Raw genomic sequence first — 22,594 nt, forward strand, 5'->3', positions numbered from 1 at the left:
TACTATCACAATAATACTCATGCTGCATACAGTAAAACAAACTTTCCCACTCAAAGGTTTCCTGTGTAGCTGCTGATCCTGATGGCTCTTTACCAGTTTTGTGTTATTTATTCTCATCCTGAAAACTGATTTTAAAAACTGCTATAAACATTGTGCTTTAAAGTGTGTGGACTCTCAGCTTTAAGGAGCCTGGTCATTCGGGAGGACTCTATAGTGGAGACGCTACACCTCCACACTGCCAGTATACTTCCTCCTGGGTAGGAGGCGACCCTGTGTCACACATAGGACACACCGGAGAGAGATTATGCCTCTAGCTGGTTTGGGAACCACTCAGTGTCCCTGGGAAGTGGATGGGGAGAGGGAGGAGCGTTGGTATCTGACTGCTGCCCCGACAACCAGGACCCAGATAAGCAGTACAAGATGGACGGCTATTTTAACACTGTTCAAAATAATCAGAATGTGACACTGAGCAATTTTAATAGACACACAGACAGCTGTTGCTATGCACACATGTGCATTACAGCCAAACATCATCTGCATTTTGAGTCCTTTAATCTTTTTTCAGGCTTCCACTTGGTGGTGCTGTTGTGTCTGCCGTTGTCTGTGTAGCTGCGGCAGTGGATCCTGCAGGCTCTTCACCAGCCTCGGCCTCTGCCGCTGCGTCAGAAACTGCCTTTAAAACAGTGCCCTCCTCATCAGCAGCTTCTGAATCAGCTGCAGCTGCCTGCTGCCGCTTTTGGGCTTTCAACTGCCGCTGAGAGCTTGCAGACGGATCCTCGTATGGGAACAGAGATATGGGAACGCGAACAGTATCCAAGCCATTAACCTGAAAGAAATAACACACTGCTCATGTTTCTATGTTATCTGGTAAAACAGCAGTCCAAAAAATAAATAATGCATAACTAAGGGTTTATTTATTATAAGAATAATAGGAAAACAATTGTTTTTTGCAGCATGGAGCTTACATGGAGTAACTACAACTTCTTTCTGCTGCAAAGACACAGTACGAAGCTACACTTGGTGCAAAAGGTTGCCCACGAGATGCACTGATATAGTTTATCTTACCGTGACATCGCACCAGTAGTCACCTACATCCTTAATAGGTTCAAATGGAAGATTCAGTGCATGAGGTGGCACCACTATCCCCAACTACGGGAACAAAAGCAATATGAGTATCTTATCTGGTTAACAGAATTAATTAGAAACATGGATAAAAACTGAAAGGCATCACACCTTCTTAGCAAACTGTCTGCAGACTACTTCTTTATTGAGCTGAAACTCCTCGGAGGGCATTCTGTTTATCTTTAGCTTGGAGCATTTCAGGAGCTCCACAGTCTGAAAACAGAAAGAAACCCCTGTTAAAATCTTGGTTTTAAAACTATTTGTTGTACTGAGCAAAAGCGCCTGACATGAAACTTACCAGTTGTCCTGTGCGGGTTTGGATTCTGTCTCCTGCTTTCCCCTCACGCAAAAGCTGTGTAAACAAAAACCAACAAAGGTGATATTGAGTACTGCTCTTTAATACATTTGAAATATATGATGGAATATAAATGGAGTACACACACGTAGCTCTTCTGCAAACATCTCTTTGTTCTCTGGTGATGGATACACTGCGAGGCCTTGAGGCAGCAGCTTGTTTCGTCCAACAGACTTTCTTACAAACACGGTGTCTCCTCGCCCGCCGAGCTCTGTCACAAAAAAAACAAAACAAAAAGATGTTTTCATATTACAAAGAATTTTAGAAAACACATCGTTACTAGTTTAAACTTCCTTGTGATACTCACTTGGTACCGTCTGAGTCAGGATGAGCTCCATTTTCTCCTTAGGAGCATGCTTGGTATCCTCGACCAGCTTGTAGATTCTGTGTCTTCGAGGGTGAAGCCTCGGTGGACTCCCTACTTTGGACAAGGGCACTTGCCACCATCGCTCCACCACGACTGTGTTCTGCAGAAACATCAAGCAACCACACGTGACTTTACACATTTTGAAAGTGGACTCTAGCTTCTGTGATACTTCAAATCATTAATTTCATGTACTGAGAATGTTATTAAGGTTGTTATACATACATATATATCATACATATATATTGCTTTATCCCTCAGGTAAGCACTTTTTACAAACAAACATTCAAACAAGGGTTTTTCCCCCCTGTGCTAATGTGCTTTTAACTTAACATTCACACACTCACAGTGCAGTGGATGCATGAGGGGCAATCTGGGGTTCAGTATCTTGCCCAATGATACTTCAACATGAAGATTAGAGGAGCCAAGGATCAACCTCCAACATGACTGTGAAGGTTCTCAGTCATCCAGGTCATCATAGTCTAAAGAACTTGGAAAGAAAAGCGTCTGGACTTCAAGAAACTTTAAGAAGTCCAGATGCTTTTCTTTCCAAGCTCCTTACATCAACCACCAACCTTCCAATCGTCACATCCATCCACAAAATAACTGAGCCAACTGATAATAACTGTAATTTGTACATCCTGAGGATATTTTTATGTAAATATTTTTAACAACAAGAAATTAACCTTCTACCCATCAAAGATCTACCTGAAAATAGTGCAGAAGAAAGACACGCGTATTAATGGGCATTATGCTAAATCTCTAGCCCCTACTGTCATTGGCTTTCTCAAAAATAAAGTACATTCAAGGCACGTAGGTGGGTGTTTAGATGGTTTTTAGCATCTATGCTCCTTGGAGCATAGATGACGGATCTAGAAGCAGGTTTCTGGATAATTTAATTGCCTCTACCACAATAGCACTTCAGACTTAAACCTCTATGAGAGTCTTAGTGTGGGATTTCTGTATAAAATTGCATTCATTTTATTGGTATGTCTCAACCCAGTTTATTATAAGCTAACTAAAAGTAGTTGGTGCCAACTTTGTTATACAAAATCTAAACAACCTGGTAGAGACTACAAATCTCTGTGCTTTAGCACAGTGGATGTAATGTGCGGGCTAGAGCACAGAGATTTGCGGTAGTGCAGGAGAGCGCAGAGCCCCTGGAAACACCGACCTGAGCAGCAGTCAGAGAGAAGCTCCTGGCGGCAGGCTGGCCGAGCAGAGCCTGGAGGACGAGGCGGCTCCACATGCTCCCACAAATCAGAGGTAAGTTTTCCTGCGGCAGTTTATCATTAGTTTATCTCCGGTCTCTGTAAACTCACCTCTAGCCTGTCTACAGCATGCCTGACAGCGTCGCTTGTTGTGTGGCGTAGGAGGACCCCACCAGCTGCACAGAGGACCAGAAAAAAGCCTGACTACAAAAGACCTCAAACTCAAAAAAGAAAAAAAAACTTAAATGTAAATATGGATAGAACGCAATAACGCAAATATTCGTCATATGATTCATGATATTTTTATTTTAACGTGTAAAGACTGAACATTTTGCAGGCAATCATTTAATCAGGCAATATTAAAGGGCAATCTGTTCTTTCAGCGGCTCCCTTTTTAGAGGTCGCCTCAGGATCGCCTGCTAGTGCTGTATCGATACCAAGTGCATTGCCAATATTGCAGATACAATACAGATACCGATACTTATAAAGCAGTGCGTCATGATTTATGAGATTAATCATTAATCTGTAAATTAACACATTTTAATCAACAGTAACCTTTTTACTTAATTTGTACTTTCCACAATAATGATTTAACGCAACAAGAGACCTTTTTTTCATGTGTTTTAAAACAGTTTTTTGGAGATCTAGAATGTAAATGTTCTTGTCTCCAAAGGAAATTTTTGTTCTCAAACATACTCTAAAAAATGTCTCAACATTTTTTTGCGACTGTCACGTTTATCTGCTTAAGTGACCTCACCCCCAGTGATGGACTAGTCGTCCCTCACGTCCCCAGACTATGCTTCCTAAATAGCAGATGTATCAGTCAGATTAAATAATTTCTCCAAATATTCCTTTCACCGCACTACAATATCCTCAGTTGAAGTCAGCAGCGCTCCACCTGCACTATACACAGTGCAGGTGGGAAACCCCTTTCCTCTGCTGAGTCATCTCACATTTTCCCAGAATCTCTTAGAGGCAGTCAGAAAGTCTTTATGCCTCTATGAGCTGAAGAGCTCACAAACTGGGGCCTCTGCCAGGTGCTGCCAGCACAATGCCACTAAACACTGAGGCGCACCAGGTCTTTCCAGCATCACCACCTGATCCAAGTCACTACCGGGTGGCTATCAGTTGACAGCTCAGGTCCTCTCTTCACTTGCGTCCAGAACATACTGCTGCAGATCTGGTGATACTACTAGAAAATCGATCATCGACCTGTGGCGTACGGTATCCTAATGCCATGTGCACTTATGGACACCCTTATGGTTGAACATGCTGATCATTATGGACAATTTGTTTTTTTTGCACAGAAGTCCAGTAACAGAACACCACTCGGGTTCAGATCAAGCAGACCGTTTCTCCCAATCATGCCGCTCCAGGTCTCACAGTCGTTGCCCAGATGAGCATTGAAGTCTGCTAGTAGGGTGACAGGGGGAGCACCCTCAAGCCCAGGGACTCCAAAAGGCTGGGTACTCTGAACTGAACTCTAAAGTGCAGACAACAGTCAGGGCAGGTTCCCGTACCCGAAGGCACAGGCAATAAACCTTCTCTTCTGGGAAATTCTCCAATCTTCATATTAAGATACCCACAGCAGCTTGCCACCTCTCACCAAGACCAACTTCAGAATAGGAAAGAGTCCACCCCCTCTGCAGTAAGAGTTTTTGCAAAAGCATTTTTATTGTGTTCATCAAGGCAAACCTCTTAAATCCAAACAAAAGGGCTATTCAATTTTATTGTAAACAACATTTAATATCATTCTTTCAATACAGACTTCAGTGGAGTAGATAGTTAACAAAACATAAGCAGAAGAATAAAAATAAAAAAAATATTCAAGGTTTGTTGTTTTCTCAGTCGTTTAGAATACATTTACTATATAAAGCCACTACATTCACAGAGATGCCTGGATACATGCAAACACCCACAAACAAAACACACTGGACCTAGAAATATTTGGCTCCTACCGCTGGTTTCTACATACACACCCTATATACTGTATGTAGGAGCACCAGCTCGAATTGCTGCTGTAATTGACCACCATTTTTATATAGATATAAACAAAAAAACAGCAAAAAAAAAAAAAAAAAAAAAACCAAAAACAAAACAAAACACCCCACAGGGTCCACATTGTGTTTTTGCTGGATGCAACGACAGTTACACAAGTTTTAAGCTCAACTCTCTGAAAACTTCTGAACCTGTGAGGAAGTTTTTCCAGCCTAATGTAGTTTTTTTTTTTTTTTTTTAAATGGGTTTTAGTTAAAACTATTTCTGTGATACATCCAGCTACATTAGAGGATTCAGTTGCAGGTTACCACTGCTGAATTGCACAATATGGAGAGAAAAAAAAAGAAAAAAAAAAGAAGCTTTTATTTTCAAGCAACACTGTTCGGTTAAGTCTTTGTGCACCATACTGAGATGCACTAAAAATGACTCACAGAAACATGGCAGAGCTGAAAATAAAAACACAAAATACCAGTACCACCAACATTTTGTTAGATGCTACTGCTGAGTCACTGACAGTTTTTTCTGGTACAAACAGGAAGTTTCACACTCGTGGTGGCGGTGGCGTGTAAAAGGAATGTGATGTTTTAGCAGTTAATAGGTCTGACTTCATCAGCGTGTGGAAAACAAGGGCTTAAAAAAAAAAAAAAAAAAAAAAACCCAAGGTGCTGCAACATAAAGCAAACACCTTAAACTTTTTGGTGTATGGTGCAATAAGCCACCTTTATGGCATTTGGGAGAAGTCTGCAGAAAAACAAAAATCAAGTAGCCTTTTGGAAATGTGCTTTTTTAAATACTCTTGTTTGCAGCTGCAGAGGAAAGCTTCAATAACCCTCACAGTGATAAAACAAAATCAATCCTCAGAAAGAGGATCAAAATCTGCATCACTGGCCAAAAGACAATTTCCTTAAATACCTGAGGACATAATCTGGAATTTAAATCACACATCACCAGCAGACTCACTTATTGCACCATAGAAACTGCCTCGGTTGGGTGTCAAGTGACGTCTAGCACACATAGTCCTGCAGCAGATCAGCATGCCGAAGCAACAACCGCAGAAGAAAATGAGACCCAGTGCGACCCACACCAGTGTAGTGACGACAAACGCAAACTGGTAGGTCACCTTGTGGCAGTACGGATCTTTTCCAGGTAAGTAGTTTGGAGGATAGACAGAATAAATCCAGCTGCTGCCTGTAAGGTGAAGACAGACAACACACAGGTCTTCAGTTCTAAGTGAAACCTTAACAATGTATTCACTTTAAAGGTCGCAGCAGCAACAGTTTGAACTACTTCACTGTGTTTTTAAAGGCTGTGGTTTGGTCAGATTTGATTGGCAAAGCCAAATAACCCACTGTCATCAGTTTCTTGACCATGGAAGATACTATGTGCTGATTCGTTACACACAATTACGTCACCATTTTTTCGCCAAACTGATCCACAACTCAGTAAAAGTTGCAAAAACATTTTACACGATCCTTTAACTAAGCATCATGAAGCAAAATGTAAAAAAAGGGGGGGGACTGTTACTGATAGATGTGTTTGCAAGACAGAGTGGTTTCTTATTTTCACCACAAATATAGATTCACTGAGCCTTGAAAACCACACATTGTGTGCGCTGGTCTCTGATATCTAATAAGGAAGGGTGCAAGTATTTGTGTGGCATTACTACCAGGTTGTGAATGCAGCATTTCCTAAATTTGTTTTTGTCTGCTCAATGCCAATAAGATTAAATACTTCCATTTCCAACATTAACAATTTTACTATAGATGCACTCATTGGACACATTATGACACAAACAATGTGGTCATAAAAGGAAAGGACCTCAGTTTGTAAATGTCCCCTACACCATTACAAAGTCTTGATTAGTAGAAATCAAGGCTCGTGATTCCAGGCAATATTTATCCATTTGAGTTCTTGTTCTTAGCTGACAGGAGTGGCATCTGGTGTGGTTTTCTGCTGTTGTAGGTTTGACATTCAAAGATGCTCTTCTGCATAACTTTGTTTTAACTAATAGTTATCAGAGTTACTGTTGCTTTCCTATGAGTTTGAAGCAGTCTGGTCATTCTCCCCTTACTTCTGGGATCCACGAGGTATTTTTTCAGAGAACTGCTGCTCACTTGATATTTTCCCTTTTTGAATCGTTTTCTGTAATCCCTAGAAATACTCAAAAGACCAGCACGACTGGCACAAACAAACAACCATGCTGTATTCAAAGTCACTTAAGATCACCTTACTTCCTCATTCTGATGCTCAGTTTGATTTTCACCAGGATGTTTTAACCATGTCTACATTTCTGTGTGCACTGAGTTGCAGCCATATAATTGGCTGATTAGATATTTGTGATAACAAGCAGTTAAAAAGTTGTATCTAATAAACTGGCCAGTAAGTGCACGTGAGTTTTGTGTCTAATTTCATGCAAAATGAAGAGTTCAGAAAGTTTTTTTTCTCCCACCTGCTATGAACCAGGCAAAACTGAAGATGTGAAGAACTGTCATACAGGCTGTGGACAGGACGTGGATTGCTCCATCATCAAAGGCGCTGCTGGTGTAGGTCAGAGTTAGTGAGAGGATGCTGTTTGCCCCCAGCACGATCAGGTAAATGGGGATGTGGGGCTGTATGGTACAACTTGTCAGGTGTGTGGCCCCTGTGATGCAACAGAACCACCATATAAGATCATCATCAATCATAGGCGAAATGCTAAAGGTGCCGTTTTCACCAACTGGATAACTAAAGCTGTTAAACCTACCCAGTCCAATGGCTGCTATCATTACCATCCACCATATAATGTTCACCACCACTGCAAAAACAAAAAGAGAAAGAGGGTAAAGGACTGGTTTAACAGTAAAACAGGTTAAATTATGAAAAAGTGAGACAAAAATGAGATGCAGAAACTAATCTAACCAATTCCTGTGACTTGTGAGGCAGTTTGAGGCCTTAGATCCATCTGTGGAGAGAGGTTAATATCTACAGTCAGTTTTGTCACAGCCAAAACATGAAGAGGAAGCAGAAGCAGAGCTCTACGGTACCTGTCCAGTTGTGAGTGGAGCCTTTTTAATCTTCAAGTATTCAGAAGAGGAGAACTACACGAGTTGCCGTTAGCTACTTCTTAGCAAAGTGCAGGATGTTAAGACATACACGTTCGAGCCTTTCAGCGACTGTTGCAACACTGTCTCACTAAGAGGAAATAATGATAAAAATCAGCCTCTGTTATCTGACACGGTTTATGTGCAGTTTAAGATTTCCTTAAGACAAAGTAGTTACATGAAATCCTTCCATTGATCTTGTAAACCATACAGCTTCTTAGATTATATATTTATATATCAAAATGATTTACATTTTGAAGTGACATAATCGGTACATGTTAAATCATGAAGCAGCACAAGGGCTAGGTCATTGTAAGCCACAGGACAGCTTATGTGGTGCACACAGGAAAATCAGCTTTCCTGTTATAACTATGAGCTTTTTCTCGCGTGCCAATAAATACCGACTGCCACTTTCAACTATCAAACAGTTTGTGTACAGAAGCTGAACATTAAAACTGTGCTTCAGAAAGCAACAAACATCATTAAGGACTCATCTCACCCTCACCTCCATTTCTTCAAACTTCTGCCTTCAAGCAAATGATACAGGACACTAAAAACACACAGCAACAGACTTTTAAATCATTTTTTTTTAACACAGAGGGCGTCACCACCCTGATGCTGCTTTAAAACCATATATTAGCACAGGGGTGGGCAACTCCAGGCCTCCAACACAGCTGATTTGAACCAACACAGCTGATTTAAATGGCTAAATTAGCTCCTCAACCTGTCCTGAAGTTCTCCAGAGGCCTGGTAACGAACTAATCATGTGATTCAGGTGTGTTGACCCAAGGTGAGATCTAAAAGCTGCAGGACACCGGCCCTCGAGGCCTGGAATTGCTCACCCCTGCGTTAGCACCTTGAATTATAGACTGTATGAGATTTACTTTATTGTTATTTATTTTCTTTCTTATTCATCTCTTATATTATTACTCTTACTTTTTAACTACAGGGAGAACCATTTTTTAAGCAGAAGTGCAACAAATTTTGTTGTATATCATTTTATAGAAGGACAAAATATTATAAAATAAAATATTTGCCAGACAAAGATTGTCTTTGAATAATACAAGGTATCTGTTGATTTATGTCTTTTTGCTCTGAGCTTTCAACAGAATATTGAATATTAGAAAAAGTTGATTAAAGTGAGTTTAATCTTTATGGCTCACTGGCTACTTGTTTTCAGTTTAGAGTTTCAAGCAGCATTTTAAAACCACTGGTGCTAAACTGGGGATTTGTTCTTATCCCTGAATTAAAGGTGAAGCCCAGCAATTTATTATTGCACTTTTATACAGGGGAAGTATTTAGAAAAAAAACTGTTTAATTTTTTTAAACAAAGCCTTTTGAGGCTGTAGGACCAAAGGATCAAATTCCAAATAAATCCAGGAGCCTACATTACCCATGATTCAATCCCTGCACCAAACGTTAAGCCTGAGATTGTGGGTGATAGAGAGTGCAGTTGGCAGTACTGCTCCTTACTTGCAGAGATGAGAATGGAGCAAATGAGAGTCCCGTAGGCTTCCTTGTTTCTACCTCCACCCAAGTGATGTAGTGCATTGATCTCCAGACACTTATTACAGAAGTATGTTTTATCTATGCTTTTCTACATGAAAGCAAGAGTAGTAAACAAACATTGCTGCATAAAAATCAGTGGAGTTTGTTTAATGGAGCTTCAATTAAGAAATGTGGTTCAAGTTCTGCAAATTTGGACAGCTGGAGTGGGTCTGAGATGCAATGGTTAAGCTAGTTGTTCACTGCTTACAGTAAGCAGTAAGCCAGAGGAAGATGGAAGTACCACTAACAAAGCAATGCTGCCACCATGTGACTGGATGAAAACAGCTCCTGGTAGTATGGTGCTGGTTAGAGGTCATAGAGGAGGCTGTTTCAAGCTTCTCTAAAGACCTCAATATCAGCTCAAGTGTTGGACTCATGTTAAACTCTGCGAGTTCAAGAACATTAATGTTACTCAGTTGGCTTGTTTAAGCTTTATTCCAATTTCCATATGACCTAACTGGTGATTTATGTTCACTGCAGTGTCCCCACAGCAATTATAACACATGTCAGCAGTTTTCACAGCAGTTCATTACTGTCAAAAACTCAAACACTTGGCGCCACCTCTGATTTATTTTTGAGTTGCATTTATTTTATTCCCCAAATCTTTTGCAGATGAGACATTTCATCCCCGGCAAACTTTCCATCATAATTACTTTTGCCGAGCTCGGTCAGATATTAGCACCGAAACGTTTGATTAATTACTTTGTCAGTGAAGAAGTTAAGTGGCTAAGAATTGTGTTATTAGACCTGCTCTGTCTTAAAAGCCTCTTTTAATTGGAAGTCAATGATCATTTGAATAATAGGGGCAGCGGGAAAGTCCATGCATATGATTCCAAAGCGCTGGTTCAGGTCCGTCTTGGCCCTCAGGTACTCGTACAGCTGTGGGTTGATGAGCTGTGCGACGGCCCTGGGGTGCGCGAACACTCCGGCTCCACTGCTGTAGGTGAGAAAAATCTGGGCTTTGTTTCCTGAAGGTGCAGCCTCCAAGTGGTTGTAGACACTCTGCCATTTCTCCTGCACATGTGCCAGTGTGGGCACCTGGAGGGAACACCAAGTGTAATTTAAAATAGTGCAGAAACCAAGTAGGATCACGTGGAACATAGGCAAGGTAATGAATATAAAACACTACTGACATCACAGGTAGTTTGAGTATAAAAATGTAGGCAGACCTTCCAGTCATCAGCTATGTCCATTGAATCATAACGCATCCCCAGATCTGGCCCATTGAAGTTCTGCAGGATGATGATCTTCCCTCGAGCCTCACTCATGGTTGGCACGAGTCGGCTGTGCCACAGCAGGTCCCAGTGAGAGTAGCGATTGATGTAGTCTACCACAGCACCATAGATGTCACCCGTCTCACTGAACTCCTCCTTTAGACGCATTAGCACTGTCTCAGTTGGATACTCCTGCAGGAAGTCAGTCACTCCCTCCAGGACGTCGCCAAAGTGCGCTCGCTGGTAGGACACCCCGTGATGAATGGTGAGGTTTCCGTTGACATGACGCACACGGATGTCTAGGAAGCGAACACCAGCACGGAGCTGGGAGGCCAGGCTCCAGGTCTGGCACTCTGCATACACACCACCATATAGGGCCATGGTGTTGTGTGTCCCAGGCATGGTGATCTCTGACAGCAGCCGATCATCAGGGATGCTGGCCATCCAGGCCAGGTTGAGGAACTCTGGGTTGGGTGTGTCATCATAGTCAGGCCTCTGGATTGCACCGTTACTCGAACTAATGACTCTAAAACACAGACAGATAAAATAACTTATCTAGTACAGGGCTTTTCAAATTTTTGCTCTCAGGTCCAGAGAAAGGAATCAATCCACCTGAGCCACAGTTGCCCCATGGGACAGTCCTTAGGCCTACACTACACCAGTATTTAAAATTATCCAGGTAACTTCAGGATTAATCCTGGATTTTCAGTACTACACAGGAGGATGTGGTACATCGCCACTCCAGAATAAAGATTAAAATCCGAAGGTATGAAATCATCAACTACTGACCAGTGAAAGTGGAAAGTAGGGTGTTCTAAATCATTTTCAATAGCAACCAAAGTATTTGTGTATTGTAGGATTATAAAATCTTACATTAATACAGAGGAAAACCCCAACAATCAGATGACCATTTATCACAAAGTACTTGGTTACAGTGGAAAGGAAAAACTCCCTTTTGACAGGAAGAAATTCCCATTAGAACCAGGCTCAGGGAGGGGCAACCATCTGCCATGGCCATTCAGGGGTGAGGAGATGAAGACGAGACAAATGAAAACAGAATCGTAGATGAAACTTTATTCTTTCATTCCTGCAAATAATTTTACTTTTTTTTCTTGTTTTATATATGTGATTCTAAAACTTCATGGTCATGGAGGCCAGTGGCCTTCTTCTGGCCGCTCTCCCTTTCTGTACCTCTAACTCTCTGTCTTTCTCACCACCAGTTCTCATGAAGTTCCACTGGTTGGTTGTAGGACCTCAGAGAGGAGTGCCCAGCTGCAGTGGGGCGGCACAGCTGTCTCCCATCATCTAATCTTCACCACAGCATTTAGAACAGCTTTCTTTCTCAACTGTTACCACGTTGGTCAATTTTTGTCAGTGGTAATGCTCTTGTTAGATTTTAAACTCAATTCTTGTGTCAGTCTTCATTTTCAATTGTTCATGCTGTCTCTTCTTTGTCCTTGATGTGCAATTCCTGCTACTATTTAAATATACTGCTGTATTAATAAATCTTTTAACTGCTTCTATTTTCCAAGGATGTCTTTGGCTTAAACATGACAGAACCTTTGAAATATTGACTCTCTTCCAGTTTTACTGAGAGAAGCACTTAAACTTACTTACTTTTTCTTTTGATTTATTGTGTGTGCTTGATGTTCTGAACTGTTGGTGCAATAAGAAATAAAAGTTGCACTGAACTGGACTAAAACCTAAAATGGAAATATATTTGTTGTGGGTAAGTAGCTCCTCTTTGACTTACTCACCCCAGCAGGACCAGCTCGATTAACAACTTGTGCATTTTCACTGAATCTTGTCTCATATTGTTCCTCATTTCTGATTTTCCAGTCCTGGAAACAGATTAAAATTTAAGAGCATGAAAAATAACAAGATCCAGTTTAATGTAATGATAGAATTGACCCATTTAAAAAAAGAAGAAAAAAAAGAAAAGAGGTGCAACAAAAACTTAAAGAAAAATCTTACAAAATTTTGCATGTAAACAATGACGTGTTTGGAGCAGTCATCCAAATATACACGCTGACTTATTAAAAATGTGCTCATTAAAGTAAGGCAAGCTCTTTTTTCCACAAAAAAATTCACTGAAAAATAAATTTATTTAAAATATTGTCTGTAATAAACTCCTCATTACAAGTGCCGACTTAAATCCATTGTCTGAAGGACAAGGTTTTTTTTTTATGGTCAATTATGTATTGTTGGATGACAAACATGTAAAACAACAACAGAGAAAACAGAAGCTGAAGAGCTGTTCCCATCATGAAAACACGCCAATCTAAAAAGCAGTAAAACTGTAACAGTGGAACAGTAGCAACTGATTCTGAACCAGCTCGAGGTCGACCTCTGCTGAACCCCGTGGCCCATTTCAATGGCAGGCTTAAAGCTTTCTAATCCCAAAGCTGAACCAAACATCCACAGCTACTGTGTCAAACCTGCTGATGTGCCTCGCTGTTTGCTTCTGTTCTTACCTGAAACGAGCTGGGGAGCCGTCCTCGGTCCAGTCCAGAAACGTCCTGGGAGTGTCGAACAGGGAGAGCGGGGAGTTGAGGTGTCAGAGGCAAAATTTGGTGATTTGGGAGATTACTGTGGGAACTAATACAGAGGAGGAGTTGAGGGGTGGGAGTGCAGTACTGTGCATGTGTGAGGGTGGGTGGGAGCGTCAGTGCGAGGGGTAGCTGTCCCTGAATATACATAATGAAAATAATGCCAAAGAAGTAGATGAAAAATCCAATTTTATATGTGTTTTTATATATTTTAAAACTTTAATTTTTGTCTGAATTATGGTTTAAAATAGAGAATAAAAACACAGAAATTATCATGTTTCTTTGGTACAAGTCAGTTGTATGCAGTCATGTTACAGCTGAGTGATTTCTCACAGCGTTTATCAGTCTTCATAAGTTAATATAAGCCCAGTGTTAATATTGGAATGAAAATTTCAGGGGAACTTAAATGGATTGAATGGAAAATGGTAACAAGGAAAGATCTACACAAACTGCATCGAAGGCTGTGAGGTGGGCTTTAATTCAGTTAAGGAAGCCTAATAATGGTCACTTCCAGTTCTTATTAAGAAGAGAAGGCACATCGTACCCTCGAATAAAATGCAAGTTTTTAATTGTCAAACTTTAAAGGAGAACTGTTATGCAACGTCCTTATTTTCTGTCAAATATATGCTGTTACAGTGGCAGATGCTAATGTCAGACATGGTCAAAATGATGACCACTGTGAGCCAAAAGAGTGCTACAAACACTCCGGTTCAACATTTTATTTTATTTTTAATTATCATGGTTCTGCATGATGTCACTTAGGGGGATAACCCTAATGAGGACATCACATCCACACATTTTTGGCTGTCAGGCTATAGGAGCTGTCCAAACCTTCTGTTTAAAAGAAACAGCCAATAGAAAGAAAGTAGGCTTAAAGAGGGAGGAGCCCAAACATTCTTTGGTTTCATGCAGTGGATGGACTTAAGGGCCACACACAGGGCCAGTATAACATAATTTATTCTGAGAATTTCAAGAATTACCACTATATAGTGTTGAAAGTTAGGCTATTAGGGTCTCTTTAGACACAACAGATGAATTTTTACTCAAATATATTTTTAACTCAATCTAAGATGTATCTGGTAGTGTGTAAACATGTGGAAAAATGCAGATGTTTGCTCAGTTTGTCTCATATCACAGTCAAACATTGCACAACAGCCTAGTCTTTGTCTTGTTTAATCATGTTTGCTTAGCTGTCTCTACATGTCACCAATCCAGAGTGTGTAGAACAGAAATTGCTGCAGTTTTGAATAAATATTTGACGCCAGGTGAATTTGAGCGAAACATAACAAATTCACCTGGCACAGACTGGTAAATATACTCAAGATTTAGATCAAATATAACTATAGGAGGAGCTGCTTATCCAGCATACACTGAATGTAGTCCAGGAAAGCATCAACAGCTCTGTAAGTGAAAGAAAGGGTGGAGAATTATTAATAAATGCAACCACGAGAAGAAGATCAGAAGAACATGCAAAAATGAAAGGAGCATTACAATATTGTCGCTTTTGAAGTCTGTCCAGTTGTAAAGATTAAAGAACCCACAATCTCTCAAATAGCTGACATGTGCTTTTTGGAAACTAGTTTTTACTGGAAATAACGTTATTCATAGACAACCTTACTCAGAATAGCCATATTTACTCACTGACAAATTTAGTCTAGGTTAATAAGTGATGGATGATACCTTAAAATGGAGAAAAAAAATCTGTAATATAAAGGAACAAGAAGTATCTTAAATGTCTTTTAATTTAAGCAGAACTTCCCCCTGTAACTTTTACACCATATTTAAATGATGAATTAATGTCTATGCTGCTTTTTACTCAAATAGTCAGCGGAGGTGGAGTGTTTAATGTTCAGTGTTTATAAGATTTTATCACTGTCAGTGTTATGTGCTGTTTTTATTAGATACTGTAAGAGTATTTACATAATCCTTGGCTGTCCTGATAGTTTCCTTGTGAAAACAAGCAGAAATATCAAATGGAGCCAAAAACTGCAGTTGGCGTAATGGCCACTCAATGGCTCCAAATGCAAGTCAATGGTCAGTGCCATTCATGTCAGCTGTTCATGTTTATGGACAAATACAAAAAGTGGTTTGGGTCTATAGCTAGTATGCTTGTTTATAACTTTCAGTATAACTTGTATATTATTTGCCCTTGCTGAAAATATCTGGCTTTGACCCTCCTGTTTTTATCAAACTTCAAGCCACCTTTCAAGTCTCTCTTTTTTTTGTCTCCTCCTGGAAAAAAATATCTACACCCCATTAAAGTCCTTCCTGTATGAACAAAGCAATTCTGGAAGTGTTCCAGTCTGAGTTTAAAACTCACCGCAGCACCAAAGCCACTCTTGTAAAGCTTTTTAATAATATTCTTTTAGCAACTGATTCTGGTGAATGTGTGCAAGTTGTGCTTTTGGACTTAACAGCTGCCTTTGACACAATGTACTGTGAAATCCTCATCTCCAGGCTGGAGCAGTGGGTGGGCATTACTGGCTCAGCTCTGTAATTGTTTAGGGACTAACTCTATGACAGAAATTTTGTGTCAGCATTGATGGTTTTACCTCTACCTCTGCTGTCCTCCCCTGGGGGGGTACCACAAGGCTGCATTCTTGGGCTGCTCCTTTTCTCTTTGCACCTGCTATCACTTTGCACTATTTTCTGGAAACACAATATTTTCGTACATTGTTATGCAGACAACTGTCAAGTTTATTTTCCACTTACGCACACTGGTGCATACTCTGTCCACTCTCTGCCTTATCAACATCAGGAGATGGTTGTGTCCTTTAGAGTCTAGAGAAGTTGCAGGTACTACTGGGTCTAAACTTTAGACACTCCCTGTATGGACTTTTGCTCTCTGGCCCCATATGAGAAATCCATTATCAGTAATTATTAAAATCCTTTTATTTGTCTTGAAGTCTTTTAATGGTTGTGCCCCATTTTGTCTGTGTGAGCTGCTGCACCCATATATCCCACCTCATTGTCTCAAGTCAGCAGAACAGATGCTTTTGCTTGTTTCAAAGACGCAACTCAAACTCAGAAGGGACAGAGCTTTGAAGTTGTGGCTCAAAAATTGTGGGTTCACTTGTTGGTTTGCAATCTGGTTTAAAAACACACTTTTATTCCCTGGCCTTTGACCCAGTGTGAGATGTTGACTGTGATCTTAAGTTACTTTGTATGTACTCCTTGTGGTATTACCTGATAAGATAGCAGTCCACCTGTGGCTCCAAAACAAGCTAAAAAGGCCGATTCCAGGTTTTGGACAGAAGTCTACATCCCAGTGGGTGACTTTATGTTGACTTCAAGGATGTTTCAAATAAAGTCTAAGGTGGAAATGCTTTTTTAATCATATATTATTATGGGGTTTTTTTTAGCCTTTTTTTTTTTTTAAAGAAGCCCAGTCTATCTGTGATGGGACAGCTGATTATCTTCAGGGCAATAATTCATCCTTCATATGACCACCTGTGCCAAAGTTATTTTCAAGGTTTAGGTATTCCTATGTAAACTTAAACATGAAATAAAGTACTTCATACAGAATGTGTGTAACACATATGCTGTGACCGTGTGAATAAACTTGTGTTGTCTTAGGAAAGTTAACCAAAGACTTCAGGGTGTGTCCAGAGGAAGTTTCAGGTGAATGCGAACAGAGACAGAAAATCCTGAAAGTTTAATGTTAAAATTAAATAAATGGTAATATTGTCTCTGACTACCATCAAGTAAAACTTTATACAGAACAAGACATCACAAAAGTCTTTCAATATAAAAAAGTAAAAATAAAAGACATGCTTGGACTTGTTTGTTGAGCTCCTGACTGTTGTATCTGTTAGAGTTGATGCTTTTGAGATTGTCATTTGTGCTAAGATATATATAACCACTGCTTGTGTGTGTGTGCTGATAAAATGTTTCTCCTTCTATGATGGAAGAAGCAGCTTTGTTGCTGTAATTTTTCCTTACACATTTAGAAACCACAAGGTTCTGTTCATCTGAGGTGCAGGACTGCTCACTTCTGCTTTTTACACACCTTAGTTCGTTGAAAGGTCGCATCCTGTATGGGGTGACTGGAGAGGTTGATAAGAAGTTATGCCTTGTATGGTATGACGAGGGGCCACACACACACACACTCTAGTGTCAGTGTTTTATTTTATATACCAAAGAAAAAAAAAGAATAATTTACGAGTGGATCTTTGTAGCTAATAGCAGAGAAGTCTGCCCACTGCCTCTGGTTGTGTAGGACTCTTGGCCTTTGGCTGTAGGCACTTCATCTGGACCTATCTTTTCCCTCATCTCACCGTGAGATGCGTAGCCTTGGGTCTTTGTACTCTTGGGACCTACAGACGGTCTATTAAAAATAAAGTTTTCTATAAGGGCAGATGTCCAAATTCAAAAAGTGGTTAATATTTAATGACAGCATAATGACCTCAGGAATCCTCTGGATACTTGAGACTTTGATCCAATGACTCTGATTATCAGAATGGCTTCTCTTACACGATCTGTACATATCTGACACTATTTTTTTTAACATTATCTTCTTCATTATGAATGAAATCAGTTTCATCACGCTCTTAAATCTGCCAGGCCTGTTGCTGTCATTGGCTGTTTTTCCCAGCAGACATCGTACCAGGAAAATCAGGCTTTGCAAGGCAAGTTTTGAAACTGAACCTAGACCAGCCTCTTGTTTAAGGCAGACATTTTCCTTATTTGTTTATGTTGGTAAAACTCAAGATCCTTCTGTATGTGTGTCACCTTGTTCCTAAAAGCGCACTCAGTCTGTGTAGACTTTTTAGGATAATTAGAGGGTCACTTTACCCAAGTTGTAAAAAATTATATTTTCTCTTCCCTTTGGGGTTGTATCTGAATTTCCAGTGTAAAAAGTCAACCAAATCAAAAATATGGAGAGACCTTTGTAAATAAGAGAGGAGGCGAAAGCTTAGACTCAATTCTGGTGGTCAAAAAGTAACACTTTGTTTGACTTCCTCCATTTGACTTCCTCGTGAACAGATGTAATTTTAAATAAACATAAAACTCTTAGGTTTAAATAACATTTCCTCTTGCTAAACTCTTAGTGCGCCAATATTTATTCATTTATTTTTATATTTTTGTGTCTCAAATGTCGTGAAATGCTAAAAAGAAAACATACCAAAAAAATAAAAGTGTGTACGTAAGTTTTATGTGACTAGTATGAAAAATATTCAAATGAAAGCTGCTGTCAGCAGGCAGTGATACTGTATCTTGAAATGTTCTTTTTCACTAGTAAACAAAGCCATTTCCAGAAACACAGGTTTTCTTTTGTTATTCGTCTCAACTCACATCCTGAAAAATGAATGAACGAATAAATGCAAAGACAATGAATAAATATTTCTTTCATGACGATACTGATACTAACACACATAAGCAGCAAAGACAATAGGGAGACATTTGTTTCAGCTCATTAGGCGCGATGATGCATTTCACTTCATTTTACTGATAATTTCTGTAGTATCTCGTCACCCAAACTGGTTGGGAAGGTGTGTGACCATATGATTAAAACAATGACAAAAGGCAACAAGGGCTGGTATTCCAGCATGTGGTTGGAGCTTCAGCCACAGTGTTTCTAGATGGACTCTCTCAGCCAATCAGCACAGAGCACGCATGACTCACTTCCTTGTATCTGCTCCCTTATTTGGCAGGAAGGGGTTGTCCTTATTTGACTATAGGGTGGAAAATGGTGGAAGGCAAAGCCAGACGGCTGCAGTAGACTGAGGATAACCAGCAGTTTTATCTTTGGTGAGTAAACATCTGCCTTCTGTGCTTCACAGTCTCTGATCTGAAGGGTGTTTAGAGTCTATTTGAAAGCGAGTTTGATAGGGGGGACTGGTAGCAGCATGCTAGGGTGATTCATGTAGGAGAGGCAGAGAATCAGGAAATGAGAGAAACAAGCTTGGAAACAAACAGCAACACAATCCCGAGACTGGGTTTAGGTTGAAGCTGCCAAAAGAAATAGCTTCTGGGATTGAAAGTGCTCAGTAGATGAGCTACTGAAGTTCACAACCTGGAGCCATTTCTTTGTTTCCAGTCTTTCTAGTGTTACTACAAATAGACACACCTACTGTTATCCCTGAGTTATTTTTCCAGCACGACAACATTGAGATTGATGATTAATGCTAGAAGTATGACAAAGATGCACTGCTATTAGATGTGGATGCATAGTTTCACAGATGAACATTTACACTGATGTGGTAAGTAATCATTCAGTAAATTGTCTCGGTTTATGCTTCCTAAATGAAAGGATTCGCTTATATCCTTCTTTACGTCATTAAGAATTGATCATCTTTGAGTCTTTAACATATTATTTTGCATAAAAATGTATTTTTTGTGCTTTACTGCAAACAAAATGCCGGTGATTGAAATTATAAAACCATGCTTGTTTCATTTTAGCTGAATACTTCTCTTTAAACTTAAACTATATGTTGTTACAAGTTTTCTAAGAATTACTAACTTTTTTTGACATAAAATGACAAAAGTTTGCTCACGTATCATAGACGTGATTATTTGTGGGTCTTTTTTGTGCTCTGTCACATATGAAGTATCACTGAACTGGACTTTTACTTTGTTAACAAAATTCTTCCTTGTGTTTTTACATGAAAAACTTAGAAAACACCAAAAGGTTTATCAGTAATGACACATGCCTTCCCTGTCACATGTTGCCCATAACATTAAGTGTAAGATGACACCTTTAAGTATTACTCTACACGATATGGTGCATAGGCAGCAGCTGGTGACATGTGTGTATGCCAGCAGTTAGCTTGCTTTTAGTTGGCCTGTGAAAAGGGGGGAAACGTTTGTGACTTAACACACCTGTTAGGTGCAAAACGTGGGCAGGCTTTCATTCCAGCGGGGAATTTTTTTGGAAGGGTATTTAATTGTAGTGGCAAACAAATGATAAAATAGTTAACAAAACATGTCAAAAAGTGGATTCTGTTCATCTTGATGTAGCACTTAGATGACTTCTGAAGAGGTCACTTGGATGAGTGACGGGAGCAGCCATAAGAAAAAGAGGGATTTGCGACCCAGTTCAGAGTTAAAGCTGGTGTGGTCATATGCTATATCTAGCACAGTGTGGATGCAGTTTTAAAGGGCCAGTAAGTAGAGCGGGCTATCTACCAGTTGAAAGATCGGTGGTTCAATCCCTGACTCCTCTAGTCTGGATATCAAAGCAACCTTGGGGAGTATACTAAACCCTTAATTGCTCCAGATGTTTTCGATCCAGTGTCAGTGTGTGAATATTAGGTGAAAAGTTTTTTGGTGAATGAAGCTTTTAAGAAGAAAGCACTTTGAGTGCTCAAATAGAGCAGAAAGGTGCTGTATAAGTATTAGTCTGTTTAACCTTAAAATCTTTTGTTCTGTCTCTCCAGATTCACTCTGTGTGCACTTTTAACTTGGCAGAAGAAAAACAGCAGTGATGGCTGATTCAGCACAAATCAAGAAGACCGCAGCCAAAGTGTTGTGCTGTGTGGAGAAGGTTTCCTCCTTCGCCTCCTCCATTGACCCCATCTTTGGTGTTGTCTCTTCCCTGGTTGGAGTGGCTCGCAAGGGCCTGATGGATGAAGAGGATCATCCTCTGGAGAAGGACTTTCAAGCGATCCACACCAAACTACAGAGCATCTCTCAGAAGAACCAGGAATGCCTGAAGAAGATCCACATTGACGAGGTGAACGAAACCTACGGCAAGTACGAGGAGTACATCAAGCACCAGTACAATGCCTTCAACAACATGGTGGCACTGGTGAAGAAAGATCCAGGCAACGCCACGCGCCACATGGAGACCTTTGAGAAGATTTATGAGAGGGACAAGTCTGACATGAGCCTGGATGTGTATTATCGTGGCGTGGTGGGTACACAAACGCTATTCGGAAAACCGCTGCTAAAAGTGTACTTTGAACACTGTGAAGGCGACCGAGAAATCATGGAGCGCCGCTGTTCACACATCACCCACCTCTTCCACATGGGCCTCATCGCCCTCATGGGCTACACAGCTGTTACAGAGGACGATGAAGATGAAGTGCGCGAGAAGTGGACTGGCAGGGTGCAGGACATCCAGGAGAAGATGCAGGAGGTGCTCAGCGAGTGCAAACCCCAAGCATCCTAAGCCCCACAAGGAGAGAGGACATCCTTTGAGTCTGGTGGTACTAACAAGGGGACCAATCAGGACTCTCAGCTGTGGATTTAAAAAAAATAAATTATGCTATTATATAAAAATATATGTAAGACCAAAGCCATGTTTTCATTTGAGCACTTGAGCTGCACTGGATGGTTGTACTGCAGCATCTTACTTGTTGTCTTGACAATGTATACTGCTTTCAGAGTTACCACTATAATGTTCAGCTGCTTTGTGCTGCGCCTCAATAGATGCTGAAATTTTATACAATAAAATGTATGAATTATTATACAGTCAAGTTGTATATTTGTGAAATAAAGCTGCAGCAAAAAAAATAAAGTCAATTCATGAGGGGCAAGTCTGGAACTTCTCTAATAACTCAGTCTGCTGAGCTGCTAGAAACCAAACCCCACTACACAGTTAATAAACTCACAAGAATTTTATTTATATCCATACTTCAGTTCCTTTTGAAAAGTGGCTCTCTGAAACAGAAACTGCTATCATAATACCAGCAAAACAATTGACTTGACTTCATGAGAACTTGATGTCTATTTAATACATTCCTTTCTTTCACTGAGTTCAACAATGTAGTAATTATTCTGGGTTTAAAGAAGCCTGTAATTCATGAATTATGATTACGCTTTAAGCATAAATAGCACTGGGGTGAATCTACTGTGCAGCTCACTTGGTTGAGCAGGTGACCCATATGCAAAACCCATATGTAGAGGTATGGGTTCAAGGTTGCCCCAAAACCACCCCCAGTGTGTTATTCCCCCACACTCTTTCCCAGAGTTCCTGTCAGCTTTCGATTTTCCTATATGGAAATTTGAGTCTGCCTGTAAAAAAAAATTAAAAAAACAAAACACATAGTTTCAGATTTCCTCAAAATTTCAGCTTAATAACACAAACCTCTGAAAAATTAACTTGAAATTTCAAGTCGAAGTGATTTGGGAGGTCGCTTTTGACAGTGAGTTTCACCAGTTCTTCAAATATATACATAAATTTTTTCCCCTTTTTATCAGTCAGGGTTG

At 40.1% G+C, this 22,594-nt stretch overlaps 4 protein-coding genes across 5 annotated transcripts; 1 reads left to right on the forward strand and 3 right to left on the reverse strand.

Moving 5' to 3' along the window:
* Nucleotides 1-3: 3 nt before the first annotated feature.
* Nucleotides 4-3,214, reverse strand: mrpl9 (mitochondrial ribosomal protein L9). The gene is made up of 7 exons (XM_085261444.1): nucleotides 3,016-3,214; nucleotides 1,785-1,944; nucleotides 1,564-1,688; nucleotides 1,421-1,474; nucleotides 1,234-1,335; nucleotides 1,066-1,149; nucleotides 4-826 (listed from the first exon to the last, which is right to left on the reverse strand). Exons 1-7 carry the CDS (start codon nucleotides 3,088-3,090, stop codon nucleotides 551-553), a joined length of 876 nt encoding a protein of 291 aa, XP_085117570.1. The 5' UTR covers nucleotides 3,091-3,214; the 3' UTR covers nucleotides 4-550.
* A 1,496-nt stretch (nucleotides 3,215-4,710) lies between these two features.
* LOC146549171 (transmembrane protein 272-like) lies at nucleotides 4,711-8,792 on the reverse strand. Of its 2 annotated transcripts, none has more exons than XM_085263279.1 (6): nucleotides 8,636-8,792; nucleotides 8,074-8,221; nucleotides 7,949-7,991; nucleotides 7,794-7,844; nucleotides 7,500-7,691; nucleotides 4,711-6,238 (listed from the first exon to the last, which is right to left on the reverse strand). In XM_085263279.1, exons 3-6 carry the CDS (start codon nucleotides 7,989-7,991, stop codon nucleotides 5,988-5,990), a joined length of 537 nt encoding a protein of 178 aa, XP_085119405.1. In that variant the 5' UTR covers nucleotides 8,074-8,221; nucleotides 8,636-8,792; the 3' UTR covers nucleotides 4,711-5,987. The 2 variants fall into 2 exon arrangements, with proteins under 2 accessions (XP_085119405.1, XP_085119406.1); XM_085263280.1 differs by having other exon boundaries at nucleotides 8,630-8,792.
* Nucleotides 8,793-10,042: 1,250 nt separating this feature from the next.
* Nucleotides 10,043-13,475, reverse strand: LOC146549172 (uncharacterized). Its single transcript, XM_085262475.1, has 4 exons — nucleotides 13,367-13,475; nucleotides 12,650-12,733; nucleotides 10,848-11,418; nucleotides 10,043-10,716 (listed from the first exon to the last, which is right to left on the reverse strand). The coding sequence occupies exons 2-4, from the start codon at nucleotides 12,715-12,717 to the stop codon at nucleotides 10,420-10,422; spliced, it is 936 nt and encodes a 311-aa protein (XP_085118601.1). The 5' UTR covers nucleotides 12,718-12,733; nucleotides 13,367-13,475; the 3' UTR covers nucleotides 10,043-10,419.
* Nucleotides 13,476-19,106: 5,631 nt separating this feature from the next.
* Nucleotides 19,107-21,917, forward strand: rpz2 (rapunzel 2). Its single transcript, XM_085263251.1, has 2 exons — nucleotides 19,107-19,192; nucleotides 20,821-21,917. Exon 2 carries the CDS (start codon nucleotides 20,868-20,870, stop codon nucleotides 21,552-21,554), a length of 687 nt encoding a protein of 228 aa, XP_085119377.1. The 5' UTR covers nucleotides 19,107-19,192; nucleotides 20,821-20,867; the 3' UTR covers nucleotides 21,555-21,917.
* The last annotated feature ends 677 nt before the right edge of the window (nucleotides 21,918-22,594 follow it).

Source organism: Mchenga conophoros, linkage group LG22 (genome assembly GCF_057382185.1).
Source record: "Mchenga conophoros isolate Kocher_MC1m ecotype Shallow Benthic linkage group LG22, M_conophoros_male_GT1.1, whole genome shotgun sequence".
Classification (NCBI taxonomy): Eukaryota; Metazoa; Chordata; class Actinopteri; order Cichliformes; family Cichlidae; genus Mchenga; species Mchenga conophoros.

Excerpts from the sequence above, each read along its gene's own strand:
- rpz2 (XM_085263251.1), top strand. The coding sequence starts at position 20,868 with ATGGCTGATTCAGCACAAATCAAGAAGACCGCAGCCAAAGTGTTGTGC.
- mrpl9 (XM_085261444.1), bottom strand. The coding sequence starts at position 3,090 with ATGTGGAGCCGCCTCGTCCTCCAGGCTCTGCTCGGCCAGCCTGCCGCC. Across the intron at positions 1,945-3,015 it reads TCTCTCTGACTGCTGCTCAG|AACACAGTCGTGGTGGAGCG; the intron begins GTCGGTGTTTCC and ends ATGTTTCTGCAG. Across the intron at positions 1,150-1,233 it reads GCAGACAGTTTGCTAAGAAG|TTGGGGATAGTGGTGCCACC; the intron begins GTGTGATGCCTT and ends TTGTTCCCGTAG.
- LOC146549171 (XM_085263279.1), bottom strand. The coding sequence starts at position 7,991 with ATGGATCTAAGGCCTCAAACTGCCTCACAAGTCACAGGAATTG. Across the intron at positions 7,845-7,948 it reads CTCACAAGTCACAGGAATTG|TGGTGGTGAACATTATATGG; the intron begins GTTAGATTAGTT and ends TTGTTTTTGCAG. Across the intron at positions 7,692-7,793 it reads GATAGCAGCCATTGGACTGG|GGGCCACACACCTGACAAGT; the intron begins GTAGGTTTAACA and ends GTTGCATCACAG.
- LOC146549172 (XM_085262475.1), bottom strand. The coding sequence starts at position 12,717 with ATGAGGAACAATATGAGACAAGATTCAGTGAAAATGCACAAGTTGTTA. Across the intron at positions 11,419-12,649 it reads ATCGAGCTGGTCCTGCTGGG|AGTCATTAGTTCGAGTAACG; the intron begins GTGAGTAAGTCA and ends TCTGTGTTTTAG. Across the intron at positions 10,717-10,847 it reads ACATAGCTGATGACTGGAAG|GTGCCCACACTGGCACATGT; the intron begins GTCTGCCTACAT and ends TGTTCCCTCCAG.